The sequence below is a fragment of the Cetorhinus maximus genome, chromosome 16, assembly GCF_964194155.1.
Source record: "Cetorhinus maximus chromosome 16, sCetMax3.hap1.1, whole genome shotgun sequence".
NCBI classification, from domain to species: Eukaryota; Metazoa; Chordata; class Chondrichthyes; order Lamniformes; family Cetorhinidae; genus Cetorhinus; species Cetorhinus maximus.
In genome coordinates this window covers 96,102,700-96,125,210 of record NC_135894.1, presented here as the reverse complement: position 1 = coordinate 96,125,210, position 22,511 = coordinate 96,102,700, and the positions used below count along the sequence as shown (strand labels likewise).

The window sequence follows — 22,511 nt, the reverse complement described above, 5'->3', positions numbered from 1 at the left end:
CACCCCCATGCCTGAAAATCGAACGTAACATCCTCTTTTATGTAGAACCAGTTACCTTGGGTATAAGTTGTACTGAAACTTACCCGTCTGCTGTTTTAAATAACACATTAATTCACAAGTTAACACAAGTCACTTATCTAGAAGATATAAAAATTGAATATCATCAAAGTGCTTACTTAACTCATAGTTCCAATTCCCTTGTTGTTAAGCAGTGGCATATCAGGATACTCACGGTTCTATATTTGAGCACATATTTCAGGATGGGTGATCCTCCATCATCTTGCTTCGTCACAACCAGCTTATAGTTCTTGCCATTGCCGCTGTGCCCCTGGACTGTAGGGGGACTGGGCTCTTCTGCGAATTGATAAAGAGACAAGAATTTTAATTAGGAGATGGACCACAGAGAAGACCTTCAGGAGCTCTCTGTATATTCATGTTACACTGAGATTGTAAATAAATTGTGCCTGAGCATGATTTTTTTTAAAAATGACACTCAGAGGCCTTGTGATCACAAACAATCAATACAATTTGACATCTTTTATTTTAGGAATGACTGTCAACTCCTATGGGCACCTTCAACTTCCACTCGAGATGTGGCTTCTTTTCCAAATTTCCTGTTGTAAGAGGTTCTGTAGGTGTCAACAAGTTAGAAGTAACACTAGCGATGTCAGGGAAAAACATTGTTGCATCACAAACAGCCCCTGTTGTAGGGGACCAATGTCCTCCAAACAAACTGTCATATTGCATATCAGTATGAAATGGGTTTGCACTGATTAGCACAAAGGGATGGTGAAATCAACAGGGTTTAGCTAATGCACTATGATAGAGGAAAGATCATTACCAAATGATCTCTTATAGCGGAATAGCTTAGGTTTTGAACTATTCATTGTTTATACCTCCAGCACATTCTGCCACCGAATGATAGAATGCAGGTTTTTCAGCTATGATTCTTTGCATAATTCTGAGTCTCGACATGACATCTGGATTTTAGTAGGACGGAGAGTTTTAATATAAACTTTCACTGGGGCATTGCTACATCTCCTTCACTTTCACAGTCTAGGTTCAATAGGACTCAATCTCTAACCATCAATTCTTTATATAAAATTGTAATGGGCCAAACCACTTCTCATTCAAATTGCACTGTATAGAGTGCAAATTGACAAAAAACGCCACTCATTTAAAGACCATTAGATAGACTCAAATGGACCAAACCCTCCCTATGCAAGAGCAAAATACTGCAGATGCTGGAAATCTGAAATAAAAACAGAAAATACTGAAAATGCTCAACAGATCAGGCAGCGTCTGTGGAGAGGGAAAAAGTTCAGGTCAATGATCTTTCCCTATTCACTCCCCATGTATAAACCATTCATTTCCATTGCACAGATTCCAACAGACCAAATCCTTTCCAATTCACTCCCATTGTGCAAATTCCACTGGATCAAACCCTTCCAATTCTATCCCAAAGAATAATGGCTTGATGTTTGCAGTCAGCAGTCACTGACCTCAAAGCAAGCCTTGTTGAGAGATCTAGTGAGCCCTGGCCAGATTTTCATTGATATTGCTGTGCGGTGGTATCGCAACTGATTGCAGTATTATTTACTGGAGATTCCCACCATGAAGCTGCAGTGATGTCACCAAGCTTTCCAAGCAGCTCCCTAATCACAATAAAGAATTCTCACAGGCAGCTAACCAGGGAAGGAAAAACACTAAAAAAAACACTTCAAAAATTTTTACATAAATCAAATTAAGATTGGACATACACATTGGGTGAAGGTAGAGGCAGAAATATGCTAAAAAAAAGTATTTAAAAATGCTTATTCAAAAATTGATTAATAAATCTACTAATTTATCATAATGGAGGTGTTTAACAGCATTCCACAAATGCTAAATCACTTTTCAGGGCTAGTTCTGTTTTTCAGCAATAGTTATTACAAATATCACTTTAAAACCCCAATTACACTTGATTCAACATGTTGGAAGATTTTAAGGGGTTTCTAATGGCTATGTGGGAGCAGGAAACGATGCTGCCAGACCTGCTGAGTTTTTCCAGGTAATTCTGTTTAAGTTGAAGGTCTCACTGACGCCAGTGGGAGGAGCCATTGCTCGGGCTGTGTTGGAGCCCTGAGTGACAGACCACAATTTCAGGATTCTCGGGCTAACCTGTGAATGCCTGAAGTCCTGAAGCAGCAGTCAGCATCAGAGGGATATTGAGGGCAAAGGCTGACAGTTCACCATCAGCCCTCCCCTGCCCCACCATTGCCCAAAACCTGGCCCAATATTGCCCAAGTTTTTGAATTAAGTGGACCAAGCCCCTTCCCATTAATTCCCATCAGATACAGCTACATTTTATTGTGCAATGCACTAAACACCCATTGATTTACTGCCAAATAACATCCCAATGCAGCAGCACCTTTCAGTAAACAAATCTACTTTGCGTAAAGTGTATATTTCTGATTTTTTTCCTATTGTTTTCTATTCAGGTTGAAGCATTGAACAATGAACAATTCAATGAGCTGTGATACAATGATTTACAAATTGACGGCTTTTATCTGTAGTTGATAACGGGCCTGATCCCAGCAGACCATTATTTTGGCAATGGAGTATACGCTCATTAACATTGAACTGACTCCAGGTTTGTTAGATCCATATAATTTCATCACATGAACAGCAGAATGCAAAAATAGAATTGTTGTGATTGATTATTTTGGCAGTAATGGTGTATTTTTGACAACCAGGGTTTAATAAGATGCGTGCCCGCACTCACAGCAACTGAGTGAGAAGCAAGGCACATAGTCACGTGTCACTACCAGGTCTCTCTGCATTCAGAGGAGGGCAAATGTTACGGTATAATGTCAGCTCTAAAGTCAATACCAGCCAAAGAGAGAGAGAGAAAGACAGGCCGTGGCCTCTACTCATTGGCTCAATATACAAACAAACACTATACAAGATGGCACCAAGGCAAAGAGAGAGGAAAGGTTCTGGTAGGGAGCTTCTAAAGGAAGGAGAGGAACTTGCATTATGCAGCTCTTTTAAACAACTTCAGGATGTTCTTGTCAAAGCCAAAGAATCTCTTTCTTCCCGCACCCACACTGTTACCTCTTAAGTTTCTATCCTTGGTCCCCTCTTATTTCACACCTACATGCTGCCCCTCGGTGACATCATCGGAAAACAGTTTCCACATGTATACAGATAGCACCAAGCTTTGCCTTACCATCGCCTCTCTTGGAACCTCCACTTCTTCTGATCTGCTATACTGCTCATCTGACATCCAGTGCTGAAATTTCCTCCAATTAAACATTGAGATGACTGAAGCCATTGCCTCCAGTCTCTGCCACAGACTACATTCCCTGTCAGCTGATTTCATCCCAACTGTTTGCCCGCAACCTCATTTCACATTGAACTGAGCTGCTGACCCCGTATCCTCTCCAAGGCCAACACTGCCAACTTCCACCTCCTTAACATCCTCTCCTCCCCCACCTCCCCCCACTTCAGCTCATCCACTGTTGGAACCATCGTCCATGCTTTTTTTTTACTTCTAGATGTGACTATTCCAATGTACTCCTGGCTGGCCTCACATCTCACACCCTGTACCACCATGAGTTCATTGAAAACTCTGCTGCCCCTATCAGAAATTGCACTGTGTCCATTCAGCCATCAGCCCTGTTCTCAGTCATCTACATTGGCCGTGAGTCTGGCAATGTTTCGATTTCAAATTCTCGTCCTTCATTCCAACTCCTCCACGTCCTCACCCCTCCCTGTCTCTATAACCTCCTCTCTCCCTACAACCCTCTGGGATATTTGCATTCCTCCAATTCTCATCTTGTGTAAATCTCTGCCTATCTTTGTTCTACCTTTCCATGCTTTCAGCTGCTTAGGCCTTAACCTCTGAAATTCTAGTCCTAAATCATCTCTGCCTCTCTACATTTCTCTTCTCCTTTGAGACACTCCTTGAAAGCTACCTCCTTGACCTACTGTTTGATCACCTGCCCTTATACTTCCTTATATAGCCCAGTGCCAATTTTTCCTATAATCACTCTTGTGAAGCACATTGGGGCATTTTAGTTTAAAAAGGTGCAATATAAACGCAAGTTGCTGTTGTTGTCCCAAAATGTTTTACAGCCAATGGATTACTTTTGGAGCGTAGTCACTGTTGTAATGCAGGAAATGGGGCAATCAATTTGTGGTCCCACAAACGTCAATGTAATAATGACCAGTTTACCTGTTGGTTCATGGATAAGTATTACGCAAGACACCGGGGACAATTCCCCTGATCTTCCGTGAAATAGTAAAATGGATTTTTACATTCTCCTGAAAGTGAAAATGGGTCCCTTGATTAAATATCTCATCTGAAAGGTGCATCTCTGACAGTGCAGCACCCCCTGAGTACTACACTGAGTGCCAGCTTAGATTTCGTGCTCCAATCTTTGGAATGTGGCTTGAACCCAAACTTGCTGCTGCAGAGGCGAGAGCGCTACTGAGCCATGGGGAACTTAACCAAGTTAATGTAAGTACCACACAACAGGCCAGGACAAAGGCCTGGTCTACAGCTCCTTCATATGTTGCCAAAACAAAACTCATATATCAACCCACACCTAGTCAGCCAAATATTCCACCTCTCATATATGTTGAAGGAGAGACTCCGGAATAAGTCGAGCACTTCCCATACCTTGGCAGACGCCTCTCTCAAAAGGCCACCATTGACAAGGAGATCCAACACCAGATCAGCTACGCTAGCTCAGCTTTCTACAAACTACAGCCACAAATGTTTGACAACTAAGACATCTGCAAGCCAACAGAAGTTGTAATGTACAGTTGTCACCATACTCCTGTACTACAGTGAGACCTGGGCTATGTACCAGCAATACGTAAGAGCACTGGAGAAATTGCTTCAGCAGTGTCTCTGCTGCATCCACCAGGTTTAATGGGAGAACCGTCAAACGAATGCTGGTGCCTTTTTTGAATCCGCAAGCATTCAGGCACAACTTCTACAAAATCAACTTCGGTGTATTGTGTCCGGATGGCTGAAAAGCATCCTCCCTGACATGCCCTGTTTCGTCAAATCTCAAATGGCCACCCGACAAAAAAAATACTTCAAAGACACTCTGAAGCTCTCCTTGAAGCACAGCAGCATTGACATTAGTGACTGGGAACAGCTTGCTACCCATCATTCAAAATGGTGACAAACTTGTACGTCAAGCTGCATTACGCTTTGAGCCACAACATCTTAATGATGAGGCAGAGCAGCAGCAGAGGAAGAAAGGAAAGGAAGCAAATCCTTCACTCCGGATCCGACTACCTCAGTGGGACCTCCTGCCCATGAGCTCAAAGCTCTGTGGGTCGAGAACTGGCCTGTTCAGTCACATGAAGACCGATGACAGAGACTCGTGACTCTGAGTAGACATTTTCCTCGAACTGAGGGGCAGCCGATTCTAGAGCCCTCACTCTCTTCTCTCAGATTACATCCTAGTAAATTCGGGACAGGGGTGAGCAGCTCAGTCTACTTCTGGTTTGATACATCGGTGGCGCCCAGGTACTGAAGTCTGGATTTTCATCCTCGAGGCAGGTAGCGGGAGTTGGCAAAATCCCGACTCAGCCCACTCACCTCGGGGGAACGTGTCCACAAAGGTGGGATCTTCATTGCCAGGGGCAGGTGTGGTGTGGAGTGGGGCCAGCTGACCCAGGAGAAAGCTTGGAGGCAGCCACAGGGGCTGCCGAGCACAGAGGCAGGCTGATTAAAAGGCACGCCTTGGTGTTGTGGGACTTCACCCCAATTAAAATGAAAACATAAAGGCACTCCAGTCCTCACCCCTCACATTCCCTCACCCTTCAAACACTCCCCATGGCCCGTCCATGCCACCTCATGTCCCCCACGAACCTCCATGGCCCCTCACATCCCATATGCCAAGCTCTGCCCTTTCACCCACCTCCATTGTCCTTTACGACCCCTATGCCAAGCTCTGCCCTTCCACCCACCTCAACATGGCCTTTCATGGCCCCTACACCAAACTCTGCCCTTCAACCAAACCCCTATGGCCCCTTATGCTCCTATGCCAAGCTCTGCCTTACCACCCACCCCTTATTGCCCCTTATACCCCCATGCCAATCTCTGTCATTCCACCCACTCCCCCATTGTCCCTTATGCCTCTATTCCAAGCTATGTCCTTCTACCACCCCCTGCCACCCCTTATGCCCCTATGCCAAGTTCTGCCCTTCCACGCAGCCTTATGGCCCCTCATGCCCCCATGCCAATCTCTATCCTTCTATCCATCCTCCATTGCCCCTCATGACACTGTGCCAAACTTCCACCCTTTGGCCCTATTCCCTTGGCCCCTTATGCCCCCATTGCCAAGCCATGGCACTACCATGCCCTTTGACTCACAATACACTGTCTAGAACCAATGAACCCTATAGTGACCTGTAGTCCCCTTGATTGGCACCCCTTCCACAAAGCAACACCCACATCCCATGAATGAATAAGAAAAAATCCCCACCCGCATCACAAAAACAGATCTGGTCATTGTTCCATTATGGGATCTTGCTGTGCCAAATTGGCTACCATGTTTCTAACATTACAGCAGTGACCATGCTTTTAAAAAATACTTAATTGACTGAAAAATGCTTTGCAATGTGGTCATGAAAGGCAGCACATGTTTTTCTTTCAACTTGCCTTCCACTCTGCCCCTTCTCCTAGTTACCCTATTGCTCCAATGTTCACTCATAGCTTAGTCCAATTGCTGAAGGTATACAGCGCAAGGGCCTTGCCTTGAAGTCTCGTGCATGGTTAGTATCTCCAACAATGCAGCCCTCACTCAGTACTAAACAGTACTAATATTGGTCTGCAATAATCTGGGGGAGGGACTCATCAATAATTCTTGAGCCCAGATGCTGGGGTGCTAACTGAGACAAGCTGGCTTTGAACAAATTGGCAAGGGTTGGAGAGAAGTAGCTTTGATTTCCTATTTCTCCGGATTGCCAATTCATGTCCTGTCACTATGGGCAAACAGCCATTTCATCCAATGGAAAATAAGAGACTGAGAAAGAAAGGCCTGGATTTTGTAGAGGTGGCAGGAGCCCCAGGGCTGGGGCTAAAAGCTGGGGTGAGTCCACTTCACCAGGCCATCAGATCCAGGGCCACATTTAGCTGGCAGCATTCAGCTAAGAGGTTTGAGTCAGGGCCTTTGTCCTATTAAGGATGCCATCCAATCAGAGAGCTGGCAGCTCAGCAGTGCTCCCACTAATGATGGCCATTCATGAGGCTACAGCTAGAGGATGGGGGCTCATTGATCGTCCTGCACTCTCAGAGTCAGGTAAGTGGACTCTGGAGCCATTAAGGCTAGTCAGTGGCGAGGTGATTATAGGTGGCACCGTTGCTGCAGGGATGACCACAGCCACCGGTGGCGGGCACCCATGGAGTGCCCAAAAAGGAGGTCCTGCCCTGAACCTGCTGGGAAGCTGGCAGGGTGGACCTCCTGGTCTCCCCACATGATGGTGGACCCAGCAGCTGCTGGCAAAGGCAAGAAAAAGGCCCTAACTGCCCACCTTAATTGGCTCACTTGGGTTTCAGATGACGGCTCATCTGCTACCTCTCGTGATGCTAGGAAAGCAGCACAGCGGCCAGGAGGTACCAGCCCCAGCCAGCCTTCCCCATGCCATTTCGCCAGCCTTTCCACCTCCCAGCCAAAGGGTTGGTGAGGGTTTTCAGGAACAGAGGTGGGGTTCAGAGCTCCGAATCATAGTAGCTCAGATGATAGCCCAGCAGTCAGATTTCATGGAGTCTGGATTTGAAAACGGTGGGCAGGACCGGGAGGTGGACATCCAACCCCCATTTCCGACAGATTCAATTTTTGTTGGTGGGGCATGACTCACACAAGTGGAAAACCTGAACTCAACAGGGCCATTAGAACTTAATGCTGAGTTCAACACAGACCCCATTTTCACTGTAGCAAAGTCTTAAACCCCCACCAATGTGTGGGAGTCATGAATGGATGGGGCAGGCATAAACACTTTTGAACAGATTTGAAAGCTTTGAATGGGTTTCATGAATGGGAGTTTTTCACTGTCAAACTGAGCATGTGAGAGCCATAATAGGTCATTAGAAGTTTATTTTTCTTCGTCTCCACACGGCTCCAGAGGTCAGCCCATGCTGGATACTGGGCGAGTGGCTATGAAGCTGGCTTGCGGGGTTGGGCGGGGAGGTGGTATGAGGGGGCATGGGAGGTCTGGGGGCGGGGGTGGGGGGCATGAGTTGGCATGGATGTGGCCTGGGGGTATCAGGGGCCATTGGGGGTGAGTGGAGAAGTGAGGGGATGTGAGCAGTGAGGGCTGGAGGGCCGAACAGCTTCTGAAACAAACTGGGATGAAGTTCCAGAGAACTGAGGCCGGGCTTCTGACCAGGCCGCACCAGCGCTCGCCCGGGACCTTTCCTGACTTCAGCCACCCGCCTCGGTAGCGAAAATCCGACCCTAAGAATCAGCTGCCCGGCTGCAAAAGTGGAGAGTGCAGAGTGAGAGAAAATATCTTAACAGTGAAATAAAGAAAACAAAACAACAATATGCTGGCATCTGAATAGATTTCATTCTCTGAACTTCATCTACCACATCAATATGCAGATTCTAATTACAATATCAGATGTTGGCAACAGAGCCTACACTGAAAAAATTTACCACACAATTGTGTCTCTCTGGGCAGGACAATAATTAATTGTCATAAATGATTAGCCTCTATTGCAGTCTCCTAATTTGGTGAGTTCAGACTTAGGCCTCCTGTGGCTTTTGCCTTTGTTCCCGAGAATCACTTCAAGAGATGAGTTAGCCAGACATTATTAATCGCGACATTTTTGTTGAGTAATTAAATCACATGGCTGTGTTTTAGCCACAAAAGGAAGCCTCTACCTGACGTCCAGACACATTGTGCTTTCATGGCCATGAGTCATGGCATCAAACGAGGTTCACATTTGTGGAAGGAGTCTGACATCTTGTGCAGCTCCTGATAGATGATTCTTTCTCTTGACAAAACCTCAGGCCTGGGTAAAGGGTGCGGGCTGCTTTCTGTCGGAAGCCCGCATCCAGCATCCCCGACCTGGCCAGCTCCATTGCGGAGATAGGCATCGCCTATTCCTCTGCAATTTTCACGGAGTTGGGCCAGGTTTTTAAGAGACGTGCTTCACGGCCCTTCAGAGGTAAAAGGTAAGTTCAAAAGGTCCTCCTCATGCCTCCTATGCCAAGCGCTGCCATGCCACCCACCCCTCTCACGCTTTCCATGCCAAGCTATGGCAATTTTTAAAAATTAATTTATCGGATGTGGGCATCATTGGGGCCAGCATTTATTGCCCTTCCCTAATTGCCCTTGAGAGCTGCCTTCTTGAACTACTGCAGGTACACTCACAGTACTGTTAGGGAAGGAGTTTCAGGATTTTGACCAGCGACAGAGAAGGAACAGCAATATGTTTCCAAGTCGGAATGGGGAGTGCCAACAGTTCTGTGGTCATCATTAGAATTTTAATTCCAGATTTTTAATGTGGTGGAATTTGAACCCAGGTCCCCAGAACATTATTCTAGGTTTCTGGATCACTAGTCTAGTGACTATACCACTATACCACCACCTCACTGCTTGTGTCACTTGATAGCACTGTTGTTGATCCCTTCCATCACTTTACTGGTGATCGAGAGCAGACTGATGGGGAGTTGTCCTGCTTTTTGTGTCAGGATGCAGCTGGGCAATTTTCCACATGGCCGGGCAGATGCCAGTGTTGTAGCTGTACTGGAACAGCTTGGCTAGGGGTGCGGCTAGTTCTGGGGCACAAGTCTTTAGTACTATTGCTGGAATATTGTCAGGGCCCATAGCCTTAGTAGTTCCAGTGCCTTCAGTCGTTTCTTAATATCACGTGGAGTTAATTGAATCGGCTGAAGACCGGCAACTGTGATGCTGGGGACCTCCGGACGAGGCCGAGGTGAATCATCCACTTAGCACTTCTGGCTGAACATTGTTGTAACGATATGCTGGGCTCCCTAATCATTGAGGATGGCGATATTTGTGGACTCTCCTCCTCCAATGAGTGGTTTAATTGTCTACCACCATTCACAACTGGATGTAGCAGGAATGCAGGGCTTAGATCTGATCCATTGGTTGTGGAATAGTTCTGCCTATCACTTGCTGCTTATGCTGTTTGGCATGCAAGTAGTCATCTGTTTAGCTTCATCAAGTTGACACCTCATTTTTAGGTATGCCTGGTGCTGCTCCTGGCATGCCCTCCTGCACTCTTCATTGAACCAGGGTTGATCCCTTGGCTTGATGGTAATGGTAGAGTGGGGAATATGCCGGGCCATGAGGTTACAGATTGTGCTCAAGTACAATTCTGCTACTGCGGATGGCCCACAGTGCCTCATGGATGCCCAGTCCTGAGTTCCTAATTCTGTTCGAAATCTAACCCATTTAGCATGCTGGTAGTGCCACACAACACGATGGAGGGTATCCTCAATGTGAAGACGGGACTTCATCTCCATAATGACTGTGCGGTGATCACTCCTACCAATACTGTCATGGACAGATGCATCTGTGGCAGGCAGATTGGTGAGGATGAGGTCAAGTATGTTTTTCCCTCTTGTTGGTTCCCTCACCACCTGCCACAGACCCAGCTTTAAGACCAGGCCGGCTCTGTATGTACTGGTGCTACTGTGCTACTCTTGGTGATGGACATTGAAGTCCCCCGCCCCCCCAGAGCACACTCTGCACCCCTGCCACCCTCGGTGCTTCCCCCAAGTGGTGTTCAACATGGAGAAGTACTGATTCATCAGCTGAGGGAGGACGGTACGTGGTAATCAGCAGAAGCTTTACTTGCCCATGTTTGACCTGATTCCATGAGACTTCATGGGGTCTGGATCCTATGTTGAGGACTCCCAGCACAACTCACTCCCAACTGTATAAATATTACCTACAATGTTAGGGGAACTCCTCTGCTCGTCTTTGGTTTACTGCCATGGGATCTTTTATATTACCCTAAGAAGGCATACCTAATACCTCATCCAAAAGGTGGTAGCTCCAACAGTGCAGCATTCAAATCTCTGAAGTGGGACTTCAACCTATATAGATTCTGACTCAGAGGAGAGGGAGCAACCATTGAGTTCAGGCTGACAGCGAAAGGAAGGGAATCTCATGGAACAGGAGCTGGAAAGAATGGATAACAGTGAGAAGGAATGGGTGAAAGGAGGAGAATGGATGGCCATGAAATGAGGGGAATTAAGCAAGGGAAAAAGGAAAGTGAAGAGGAGAGGAAGCCCTCAATGGGTGGCCTCTCCATTATCCAATTTTTAGGTCAAATTTTCCAGTTAAGAAAATGCATTTGTCTGTACCATCACTTTACTCAAGAAGTAACTGTGCAAAGTGCCTTGAAGCATTTTGAATAAGATGGAATGCAAGTACGAGTCTTTCCTTTTTTTTCACATTTTCCACTTCACATCCACTCTGTGAGCAAGGGGAATGAGATGTAACCTGTGTCTGCCTCCGTACAGCCTTGTGTTAGAAGGAGCTACAATCTACCCGCAGCTGGTCAAGTATTTGCTCAAGTTTAGCAGCATACTGCTTGTGTAGGGGAAGAGGCAGAGATTGTTTGTAGTGACTAGCCCAAAAGGGCTGGCGATTCCCTAATAAGAAGCACATACACCTGAGACACAATGAATAACTGAGATGGGGCATAAAACTGTAGCCACGTTTTCTCCCTAATATGGAGGTAAAAGGGCAACAACTTTGCAGAATAATAACTAATTGATTTTGTCAGTGCCTTAATTATCTAATCATAATCCAATTATTTACATTCATTGTTTATAGAGAAAGAAAAGAATCAGAGGTTGAGAGATATCGGAGTTAGCAGTAACAGGGAGAGAGGGGCTAGAATGAGGAAAAAAAGTGATGAAGAGCCAAGAAAAGAAGTGACTGAGGAAATTAGTGAGGAACTAAGAGAGAGGGAGAATACCGCGATGGAGGGAATTGTAGGGCCATTTTAGGATGGATGAACTAAGCGTGGGTTAAACAGCCTTCCTCATCTAAATCTTCTGACCTTGCAGGAAAAGGAAAGGGAGAAGAGGAGGATACAGGGAGAGAGAAAGGAAGAGGATGGGGCAAATGCAAGAGAGAGAGGGGGGTAAAGTGAGAGGAGGAAATGGGGAGAGGAGTGAGAGAGAGAGAGATGGAGAGAGGCTGAGAGGTTTACTGAGAGAAGATGTATGGAGACAGAGAGGGCCTGAGAGAAAACAAGGGAGAAAGTAAAAACTTGCAGTTGCATCTATCATGATCTCAGAATGTCCTAGAGATTTTCACAGCCAAAGCAGTACTTTTGAATTATAGCCATTGTAATTGAGGAAAGAAGGCAACCAATTTGTGGTCAACAAACTCCCACACACAGCAACGAGATTAATGACCAGATGATGTAGAATGGTTACAGCACATTTGGCCTGTCAAGTTCGTGCCGGCTCTCTGCAAAAACAATTAAACTAGAGCCACACCCCCACCCTTTCCCCGTAATGCTGCAACTTTTTCCCTTCTGGTAATTATCCAATTCCCTTTCAATAACCACAATTGTATCTGCCTCCACCACACTCTCCGGCAGTGCATTCCAGACTATAAGCACTGGCTGTATGAAATAATGTTTTCTCATGTCACCTCTGGTCCTTCTGGCAATCAACTTAAATCTATATCGTCTGGTTCTTGACCCCTCCACCATGGGGAGCAGTTTCTCTCCCTATCTACTCCTCCATCTAGACCCCTCATGATTTTAAACACCTCTATTAAATCTCCTCTCAAACATCTCTCCTCTAAGGAGAACAATTCCAGCTGAGGGATTGCGGCTCAGTTAGAACATGAAATGTTAAATAAAGGCTCTGACTGATCTCTCTGGTGGACGTAAAAGATCCAATGGCACTATTTCAAAGGAGAGAAGAGAAGTTCGCCTTGGTGTACTGGCCAAGATTTATCCCTCAACCAACACTACTAAAATAAAAACAACTCCGGACAGAAATTTCCACTCATTATCACGTTGCTGTTAGTGGAAGTTTTGCCTGCACAAATTAGCTGCTGTGTTTCTGACATTAAAGCTGTGACGACACGAACAGATGAATGGGGGCATTATAGGGCCCAGAGTCTCTGTATCAAAAAGGTCAGCTTTTATTTTAAATTCATTTATGGGATGTTGGCATCGCTGGCTAGGCCAGCATTTAGTACTCATCCCTAACTGCCCTTGTTCAGAGGGCATTTAAGAGTCATCCACATTGCTGTGGGTCTGGAGACCAGGTAAGGATGGCAGGTTTCCTTCCCTAAAAGGACATTGGTGAACCAGATGGGTTCTTATGACAATCGGCAATGGTTTTGTGGTCATCGTCAAGCTTTTAATTCCAGATTTTTATTGAATTCAATTCAATAAAATCCAATTTCCTTTTAAACAGAGAAAGCACACTGGGAAGCTGATTATACAACCACTAACTCAAACAGATCAATCAATTCAAATTTCACCATCTGTTATGGTGGGATTTGAACCTGGGTCCCCAGAGCATTACCCCTGGGTCACTAGAATATTACTCAATGACAATACCACCATGCCACTGCCTCCCCTATAAGGGCTGCTTTAATGAATTGTTTTTCATTGGCTGTAAAGTACTTTGTGATGTCCTGAGGTCATGGCAGGTGCTCTTTAAAGGTAAGTATTTTATTTCATTTTTTAATCAACATCTACAGGGAAAGAGATGATGCCCTTCTCTGCTAATAAAGTTAAAACCAGCTCCCAGAGCTGATCTCAGGTAGGACTATCAGTCAATTGTAACCCTTTCATTGCACAGTTTTTTCCCATTTGATTCATAGACTGCATCTCAGCTCGGACTTAGGTAGTGAGAGCCTGGCCTCTAATTAACTGCCTTCCCGTTTAGTTGCTTAAAGTGCAGTAGGGATGGACTTAAGTTGTGGGAGGAGGAGCAGGACTAATTTTCTTAAGGCCACTAAACAATTCTGACCTATATGTTCTGTGTGTGTGTTCAAGGGCTCCTCCTTGAATTGTTTCCCAACCCTAGACCTGAGCTCCTGGCCGAGTGGATCCATGTGAGAGAGCCGTGATTTCCTGCCCTGTTCACTGGCGGCATTTAACCAAAGTCACCTCAAAGTCATTCACCATCCTGATTTGGAAATCTATCGCCGTTCTTTCGCTGTCGCTGGGTCAAAATCCTGGAAATCCCTCCCTAACAGCACTGTGGGTGTACCTACACCACATGGACTGCAGTGGTTCAAGAAGGCAGCTCACCACCACCTTCTCAAGGGCAACGAGGGATGCGCAATAAATGCTGGCCCAGCCAGTGAAGCCCACATCCCGTGATATCCAATGAATAAAAAAAGCTTGAAGCCGAATATGCCTCAGGCTGTAAACCATTTTGGATGTGAGTTGAAATTCTATCCGCCCCCCCTCCCTCCTCACAACCGGTACTTTCAGGGTGGTGGGGGTGGGGGCGGTGGGGGGGTGGAGGTTGGGGCTTAGAATGCACAAGAGAAAACTGAGAGAAAGCATACTGGGAAGCCAAGTATACAGCCACTAACTCAAACAGATCGATCAATACACTGTTGCCAATAACAACCTCACTCCCGGTTTTAGTTAGGGATTGGAGTGGATTTTCTGGACTTGCTCAAGACAGCTCTGGTCTGAAATGGGAATGCTTCTTCTAACTCCAGTAGTCTCCAGCTCAGTCTCCTTTATCAAGGATTTACTCCCAATTTCTGTCAAGGAAAGCCTTTAAGATCATCACCATTCTGCTGCCTTAAATAAGCATCAACTCTCGCTTCCTATTTGCTGTACTTCCTACTGTTTTCTCATCATAAAACCTGGACCAAGAAGCATTGTAAATCTCATTCTCCTCTCTGTTACACTCTTCAAATCATCTCCATTAGCTTGCTCATGTTTATGAAATGTCACTATGAACATGAAGTTTAATATCCTGTGGCACAAATTGCTGTCTTGAAGATATATTAGGTGATGAACCTTCCCTGATTATCCCTTTGTTATAAACACTTTGAAGTCCCACAAGATATTCCCGTATAGTGCTACTTGTCAAAGCCTTTTCTTTGTACACAAAGTTTCCCTCAGTCCGACTTCACCCATCGCCTAGTCAAAACATCCCTGTTTACCTCATCTCCTCTGGCCTTGGCTCTTGATTTTGGACTCTCAACTGAAAGAAAAGGTAAAACTAATACCTGTTTGGAATCAGCTTCCTAGACCAAAGCCTGAAGGAAGACAAAAATTGCATTCATATAGTGCATTTCACCACCCCAGGGTGTCCCAAAGCATTTACATCTAATGAAGTACTTCCTTACTTTTTTCAAGTGTAGTCATTACCATACTGAGGGAAATATGGCAGCCAATTTACGTACACAAGATCAACACAAACAGCAGTATGATAATGACCAGGGATTTTTTTACATCCATCCGAGGGGATGGATGGAGGTCTTGTGGTGCAGTCGGTAGCATCCCTGCCGCTGAGCCAAAGGCTCCAGGATTCAGTCCAACTCCAGGATTTCATGACCATCACAGGCATGTTCATAACCCAGCCAAACAGGTCAATTATCAACCTGCAAATCCTTGGTGTTTCTTTGTCAGTGCAGGTTCATTTATTTATTTGAATCTGGTTTTAATCACATAAGAAATGTAATGAAAAGAAAGAAGCCAATATATTAATTCATCATAGCCAAAATCTCCCGTTCAACATTCCTCCCTCAACCACTGTCTCCCTTCCCCAAAAACAAGATTACCCAGTGTAAGGAACATATCTTTTTATTTCTGTTGGAGTGATGTAAAGGACATATCCTATTATTTTCTGTTGGACTGTGGATTAGAATGGCTGAAGGTTGAAAGACATGTCCACTGAAACAGGATGTGAGATGTATACAATGTTGCAGTCCTGGAACAGAGCGTGCCATGAAAGACAGGATGGTGCCGGAAAGGAGTCCTGGATGAAGGGAGCTGTCTGACAACAGCAGGTTAATTGGCTCCTGACCAAGTGACTGGGTTTTGTGTGAGAAGCAGTGCAGAAAGAATAGCTCCTAACCTGAAAAGAACAAAACCTAAAACCTCACTCCCCTGCAAGATTCCAGTAATTCCTCAATAAGCTTGCTGGCTTTTTCTTCGCATATCTCTATAACCTCTCTCTGAAAACCCCTGTCAAGAAGCAAAGGGGAAAATCACTGTTAGAGACCTTGAAAGGCAAGTGCTCAACCAGTGAACTATGTACTGAAAGTGCTGGAAGACCACCTCGTGTCATCAACAAGAATTGAAAGGAATTTGGAAGACATTGATCAAAATCAATCTATTGAATCCTGTACTCCAGGATTGGTGCTATTGAAGTGTTTTATCCCACCCTTAAATCTATGTTTGTGTGTGTCTTATGTGTCTTCTAGTGTGTGTGTAGGGTTTTAAGAAGGGGCTAGAGTTTAGGTTTAGAGTTAGAAGTTAGCAGTTCATATTTCTTTCTTTTGCCACTGGTTAATGACAGTTTGTTCAATGAACAGTTATTTACTTATTAAGTTTACAAACCTGGTGCTCGTATTCTGTTAATCTAAATTAAACAGTTAGGTAGAATTGGGGCAATCTGATGGTTTGGTCAATTTTTTCACGTTTGTCATGGCTCAGGGAACAGTGGGGCTTGATATTACAGCGCACTATCCACAGTGAGTAGCGACACTAGCCATTCATTAATTTGAAGGTTGTGGGATCTTGCTGTGTGAAAGAAAGAAAGGTCTTACATGGCACCTTTCACATCCTCAGGGCTTCCCAAAGTGCTTCAGAACTAATGAAGTACATTTGGAGTATAGCCATTGTTGTAGTGTAGGCAAGCAAGCAAGATTCCTCAATAGCAAGATAATAACCAAATAATCTGCTATAGTAGTGTTGGTTGGAACAAGAGAGAGAGACCGCTGTACTTCGTCCAAGTTGCACTATGGGATCTTTTACACCCATATCAGGGAGAAAATGGGGCTACAGTTTTATGCCCCATCTGAAAGATGGCACCTCCGAAAGTGCAGCACACCCTTAGTACTTCACAGAAGTGTCAGCCTGCATTATGAGCTCAAGTCTTTGGGGTGGGACTTGAACCTAAAACTTTTTGACTCAGAGGTAAGAGCGCTACCAACTAAGCAAAGGCCGACACCTTGATGTGTACAGTAAGGCTCCCATCTGCAATAACACTCCCATGCTACAGAGACTGCAGCTCAACAGTGAATCACTGGTTCTAAAGTGCCATAATTGCTCTGACATTCCACGCGGGTTCCTCTACCACAAACTCAGTGGAAATGCCTAAGGCAATGGAGTAAATGTTAGTTATGCAATTTCCCCAAGTGGGTGGAGGAGGGTGGAGGGGTGAATTATTGTTCCTCTGATATCCTGCTGAAGTCACGGCGGGAGACTGGTTGAACTCCAGCAGAATTTACAGGTCGTGCCACACAACTGCAAGCTCTTCCTTCCTTAACATAAGAAAATAGAAACAGGTGGAGGCACTCAGCCCCTCAAGCCTGTTTCATAATTCAGTCAGATTGTGGCCGACCTGTGTCTTAACTCCGCCTGCCTGCCCCCTTTCTGTAACCTTTAGCACTTTTGCCCAACAAAAATCTATTAATCTCAGTTTTGACATTTTCCAGTTGACCCCCCAGCCTCAACAGAATTTTTCAAGAAGAAAGTTCCAGAGGCGGAATTTCCCATTTATGCGGCTAAGTGTGGTGACAGGCGATTGTGGCGGCGCCCACCCCGCTGGCCAGAACGGCGGGAACTCGTGCCCGATTCCACGCTCGGAGGGTCATTAATTATTCACAGGCGAGTATCGGGCCGAATCACCCGGAGCTGTTTCGTCTGCCCACCATGAGCTGGTGGGGTTCGATGGCCCGGGCACCGTATTTAAAGGCCAGTCCAACACGTGATCTCACTCCCTCCTTGCAGCCAGAAGAAGGCGGCCGTGAGCCTCAAGAAGAAGGCAACACCGGGCTTCATCCACCAGGCCCTCCAGGCCTTGATCCGAGGGCTGCAGGTGCATAGGCAAGTCCTGTATCCCAGGCACGGCTGCAGGAAGCACAGCAGCCTCGCTTTACCAGCCTGGGAGGCCGTGGCAGGACAGGTCAGCGCGGCTGGTAACCAGGCCTGAAATGCCACCCAGTGCTGGAAGAGGATGAATGACCTCATCCGCTCCACCAGGGTAAGTCGCCCTTCAACGCCCTCCACCATAAAACTCTCATCATGGCATCATGCACTCAAACAGCTACACTCTTCAGCGACCTCACGCAACCATTAGCGGGGGACACATATAAACACTCAATCTCTCACCGAGACTTTCACATCACCACCATCCCATCTATCACGTTGCTCACACTCCATCCTCTGGCCCTTCTGGGGAGGGCTCACCACACACAGGGGTCATGCACCTCACCCACCCTCTGCTCCACCCCTTCTCGTCGCCTGCCTCTCTTCTTCATACAGGCCAAGCTGACACACAGCAGGCGTGAGAGACCGCAGACCGACATCATTGCCCTCGCTGGCTGGAATTTTTCAGCACCCCCTGCAGCGGGATCCCCTGCGACCCGGGCGACGAGACACTGAAATCTCCGCTCCCGTTGGCAGGGCCAGAAGATCCCGTCGGCTTGAGGGGTTGGAAAATTCCAGCCACTGGGTTTGAGGAGGCTGCAGTCGAGCTGGCCGGGGGAGGGCAGGAATCGCTCCTGTGGGGAAGGGGAGATCGGACTCTCCCAGCAACCTTGTATGAATCACAGCTCCATCAGCTCATCAAATCCCGACAATCACAGTGAGTCACGTGCAGTCTTGTCTAGCTCATGCTCATTGACTGAAACTCTACTTTCCATTTTCTAGGCACCAGCAGTTCGAGGCCCCCAAGCCAGTCGAGCACCAGAGCGAGCCCTCAGGCCTCGCTGGAAGAGAAAGCTCTGGAGGAATCATCATGTCGCTCATACGCACCCTCTGCTAGATCAGACACACACGTGTCAGTGGGACACAGATGTAGATTAGACTCGGGCTCAGTTTCTGTGGAACATCTCACTGACGCGTCCCCGCTGCAGTCAGGCGCAGGGGCAGCCCAAGTCTTCGGCACTCGGAGGGCTGCTGGAGACCTGCTCAGTCCAAGTCAGATGATGAGCCTCTGGAAGCGGCTGCCAAATCAATGCTGGAGATGCAATGGCAGGGGGCAGAACATCAGGCAGAGATTCAGCTGTCACTCAGCAGACTAGAGCGAACGATGGAGGAGTCCATCTGCATTCTGTCTGATGTCGTGGCTCCAACGTGCAAGTGCCTTGAGGTCACCATGGGAACCACCACTGGCGACCACCATGGAGACCTTGGTCTAGCAGGTCTTGCCAGGTTTGTGCTTGGCCCTGCACTCAATGGCCACACATCCTGGTGGGCACCATCAGGATGTAGGCGACATGCCAATGATGCACCTTGACCTCCCTCCAGGTGCACCATCTCCTGCAGGAGTCAGGGCCCTCAGGCACCCACAGGGAGGATAAGCGACAGCCTGACACCCCGGGGGCCTCCTCTCAGGACATTCCAACAGTGTGCAGCCGCTCATAGCCCCCTCTGCCTGTGACCCCATCCGCTCCAGCTTCTCAAGCCGCCGAGGGCAATTTTGCCCCTCAGCAGGTGACCCTTATCAGGCTGAGGCCCTCCAAGCCTCGGCCACCAGAGTCTGCCAAGGTCATCGCAGGCATCAGGGTGTAGCAGTGAGCTGGCTGCCTCCACCTTTGCTGTGGATGTCGGGGCTGTACTCAGGTGTAGTGGTAGAGTTAGGAAAGTTAAGAAAAATTGATGTCACTTCTGGGTCACGGGTATGATATACGTGTAAATAAATTGCACTTTTGTGAATATTTTTGATGGTTATGTCAATGTTCCTGTCAATAGAAAGCATTGTGATTTTGTTCTTTGGAATCCTCTTATTTCGAGGTTTAGCCTTCCTCCCACTCAGTGATAGTGTCCCACTGTCAGATTCACATTCCTGTGATGTCAACCTCGGGTGAACTAGTCTCCGCACCCTTGTATGATGTCAGGGAGATGTGTTTAAATCTTTATTTAAAGTGTGTGATGTAAGTGTTTCTCACCCTTCTTCCTCAAAGAACACCATTGAGTGAGGGCAGCTCATCAGCATTGATAATCTAGCAGCATGTGCATCTCCTCAGTGGTAGAGGCAGAAGAAAAGACATGCACAGGAGGAGGAGATCCCTAGGCATGTGCATACCTAAGTCGCAGCAGTGTTTACATCATTAGATGGCGGTGAAGGATTCAAGTCTTCTCTCGCATCATTCTTGTTCCTAAGTGGACTCTCAGTTCCCAGCATGAGCTCACTCAAAGGGCCCCATGAACCAAAGCAAAGATCATGGCCTGGTGATTCGTGAGGCCAGAACAAGTGTGAATGCAGAACTCGTTCTCACTGCACATGGGCGGACATTCCTTGAGTTGAAAGAAGATGGCGTTGAGGACCAGGAGAGATGTGGCCATATTCCCTCACTTTACTCTTCGTGGAACTTGTCAGCAATTAACAGGCACATCTCCCACGTCTCTCTTCCTTCATGGTGTGATTGTGCTTATACCGACCCTCAGCAGCCACCTGGGGTTCCTGGGACTCTGGATCTACATCCTCGGGTGAGCTCTCACCCTGCTCCAGGTCATCCTCAGGCAGGGGCTCACTTCTTTGCATTGCCAGGTTGTGAAGGGTGCAACACACTGCGATGATGCGGGAAACTCTGTCGGGAGTGTATTGGAGTGAGGCACCTGAGCGGTCCAAGCATCTGAAACACATCTTCAGAAGCCCTTTGGTCTGCTCCATAGGGAGCATGTGGAGTTGTGAGCAGTGTTGTACATCTCCTCAGAAGGACTTTGAGGGCAACGCACTGGTGTCATCAGCCAGCATTTCAGTGGGCACCTATTATCCCCAAGCAGCCATCCCTGCAGATGTAGTGGCCCCTCAAAAATATCAGGCACTTGGGAGTGACTCAGGATGTAGGAATCATGGCAACTCGCAGGATACCATGCACAAACATGCAGTATGTGCTTCTGGTGATCACACACCAGTTGTACATTGATGGAATGATAGCCCTTGTGGTTTATAAACATTAGAGCCTGTTGCCATGGAGCCCGTACAGCCACATGGGTGCAGTCCATTGCACCCCGCACTCTTGGGAAGCCTGAATTGGGGGCGAAGCCAGTGAATCTCGCAGCCTGGTTATCCTCATCCAGAGCAAACCTGACATAATGATGGGCCTTCCTGTAAAGGGCATCTGTGACCTCCTTTATGCATCAATGTGTTGTGGACTGTGGGATGCCACACAGGTTGCCTGTTGATCTTTGGATAGAAATTTAGCACTGCGGTCAAGTTCAAAGCCACACACAGGGGATACCCTCAAACTCCATGTGGCATCAGGTCTTCACGAAGAATGTGGCATATGTGATGTACCAGAGCTCAGGACAAGCGCAGACGTACATAGCATTACCTCTCACTCATTTGTAAATAGTAGACTCTTGGCCGATAAACCCTAGGTCTGGCGAGTTGCCCCCGTTGTCTGGGTCTCTCCTCCTGCCCCTCCTGTTCATGCTGTGGCTCCACTTGACCATGTCCCTCCTGCTGGAGCTGCGCACAGAGTCACCTCTCCCTCCCTCGCCTCCTCCATTGCATTAGGACTCTGACAGAGGCTGCATTGAGCCCTGGATCCATATCTGCTTTTGCCTTCTCTCTGAAAGGAAATACTGAAGACATTAATGATTCAAGGGGGCAAGAAAGTGAAGCTCAGAAGATGACATATTTGGAGACTGTAAGGATCCATTGTTTTTCCTGCCCTACTTGCATGGTGGCTGATGCTGCCTTGTCCCTGAGACACTGACACACACAAGTGGCATCGCAGATGTAACATCTTGAGCCCTGTGTGGGATGTTAAAGTTTAATTGGGATGAATGACTCAAGCTAGTTCTGTGCTCCAATCTCTGACGTGGCATATTAGTTACCAATCAGTTTTTTTTTTCAGTAATGGGATGTGGGCGTCGCTGACTAGGCCAGCATTTATTGCCAATCCCTAATTGCCCTTGAGAAACTGGCGATGAACTGCTTTCATGAACTGCTCCAGTCCCTGTGGTGTAGGTACACCCACAGTGCTGTTAGGAAAGGGGTTCCAGCGATAGTGAAGGAATGGCGATATATTTCCAAATCAGGATGGTGAGTAACTTGGAGAGAAACATCCAGGTGGTGGTGTTCCCATGTCCTTCTAGGTGGTAGAAGTCGTGGGTTTGGAATGTGCTGTCTATGGGGCCTTGTGAGTTCCTGCAGTGCATCTTGTAGGTGGTACACACTGCTGCTACTGTGCGTCGGTGGCGGAGGGAGTGAACATTTGTGGAAGGGGTGCTAATCAAGTGGGCCACTTTGTCCTGAATGATGTCAATCTCTTGAGTGTTGTGGGAGCTGCACTCATCCAGGTAAGTGGGGAGTATTCCATCACATTCTTGACTAGTG

The 22,511-nt window shown here is 46.9% G+C and overlaps 1 protein-coding gene across 2 annotated transcripts in view; it reads right to left on the bottom strand.

Moving 5' to 3' along the window:
* The window catches only part of ncam2a (neural cell adhesion molecule 2a), a 1,392,794-nt gene that overhangs the window by 127,210 nt on the left and 1,243,073 nt on the right, over window positions 1-22,511 (bottom strand). For both annotated transcript variants that reach the window (XM_078560368.1, XM_078560369.1), the window contains exon 14: window positions 233-354. In XM_078560368.1, coding sequence (XP_078416494.1) covers window positions 233-354 — 122 coding nt within the window. The remainder of the gene's footprint in view (window positions 1-232; window positions 355-22,511) is intronic.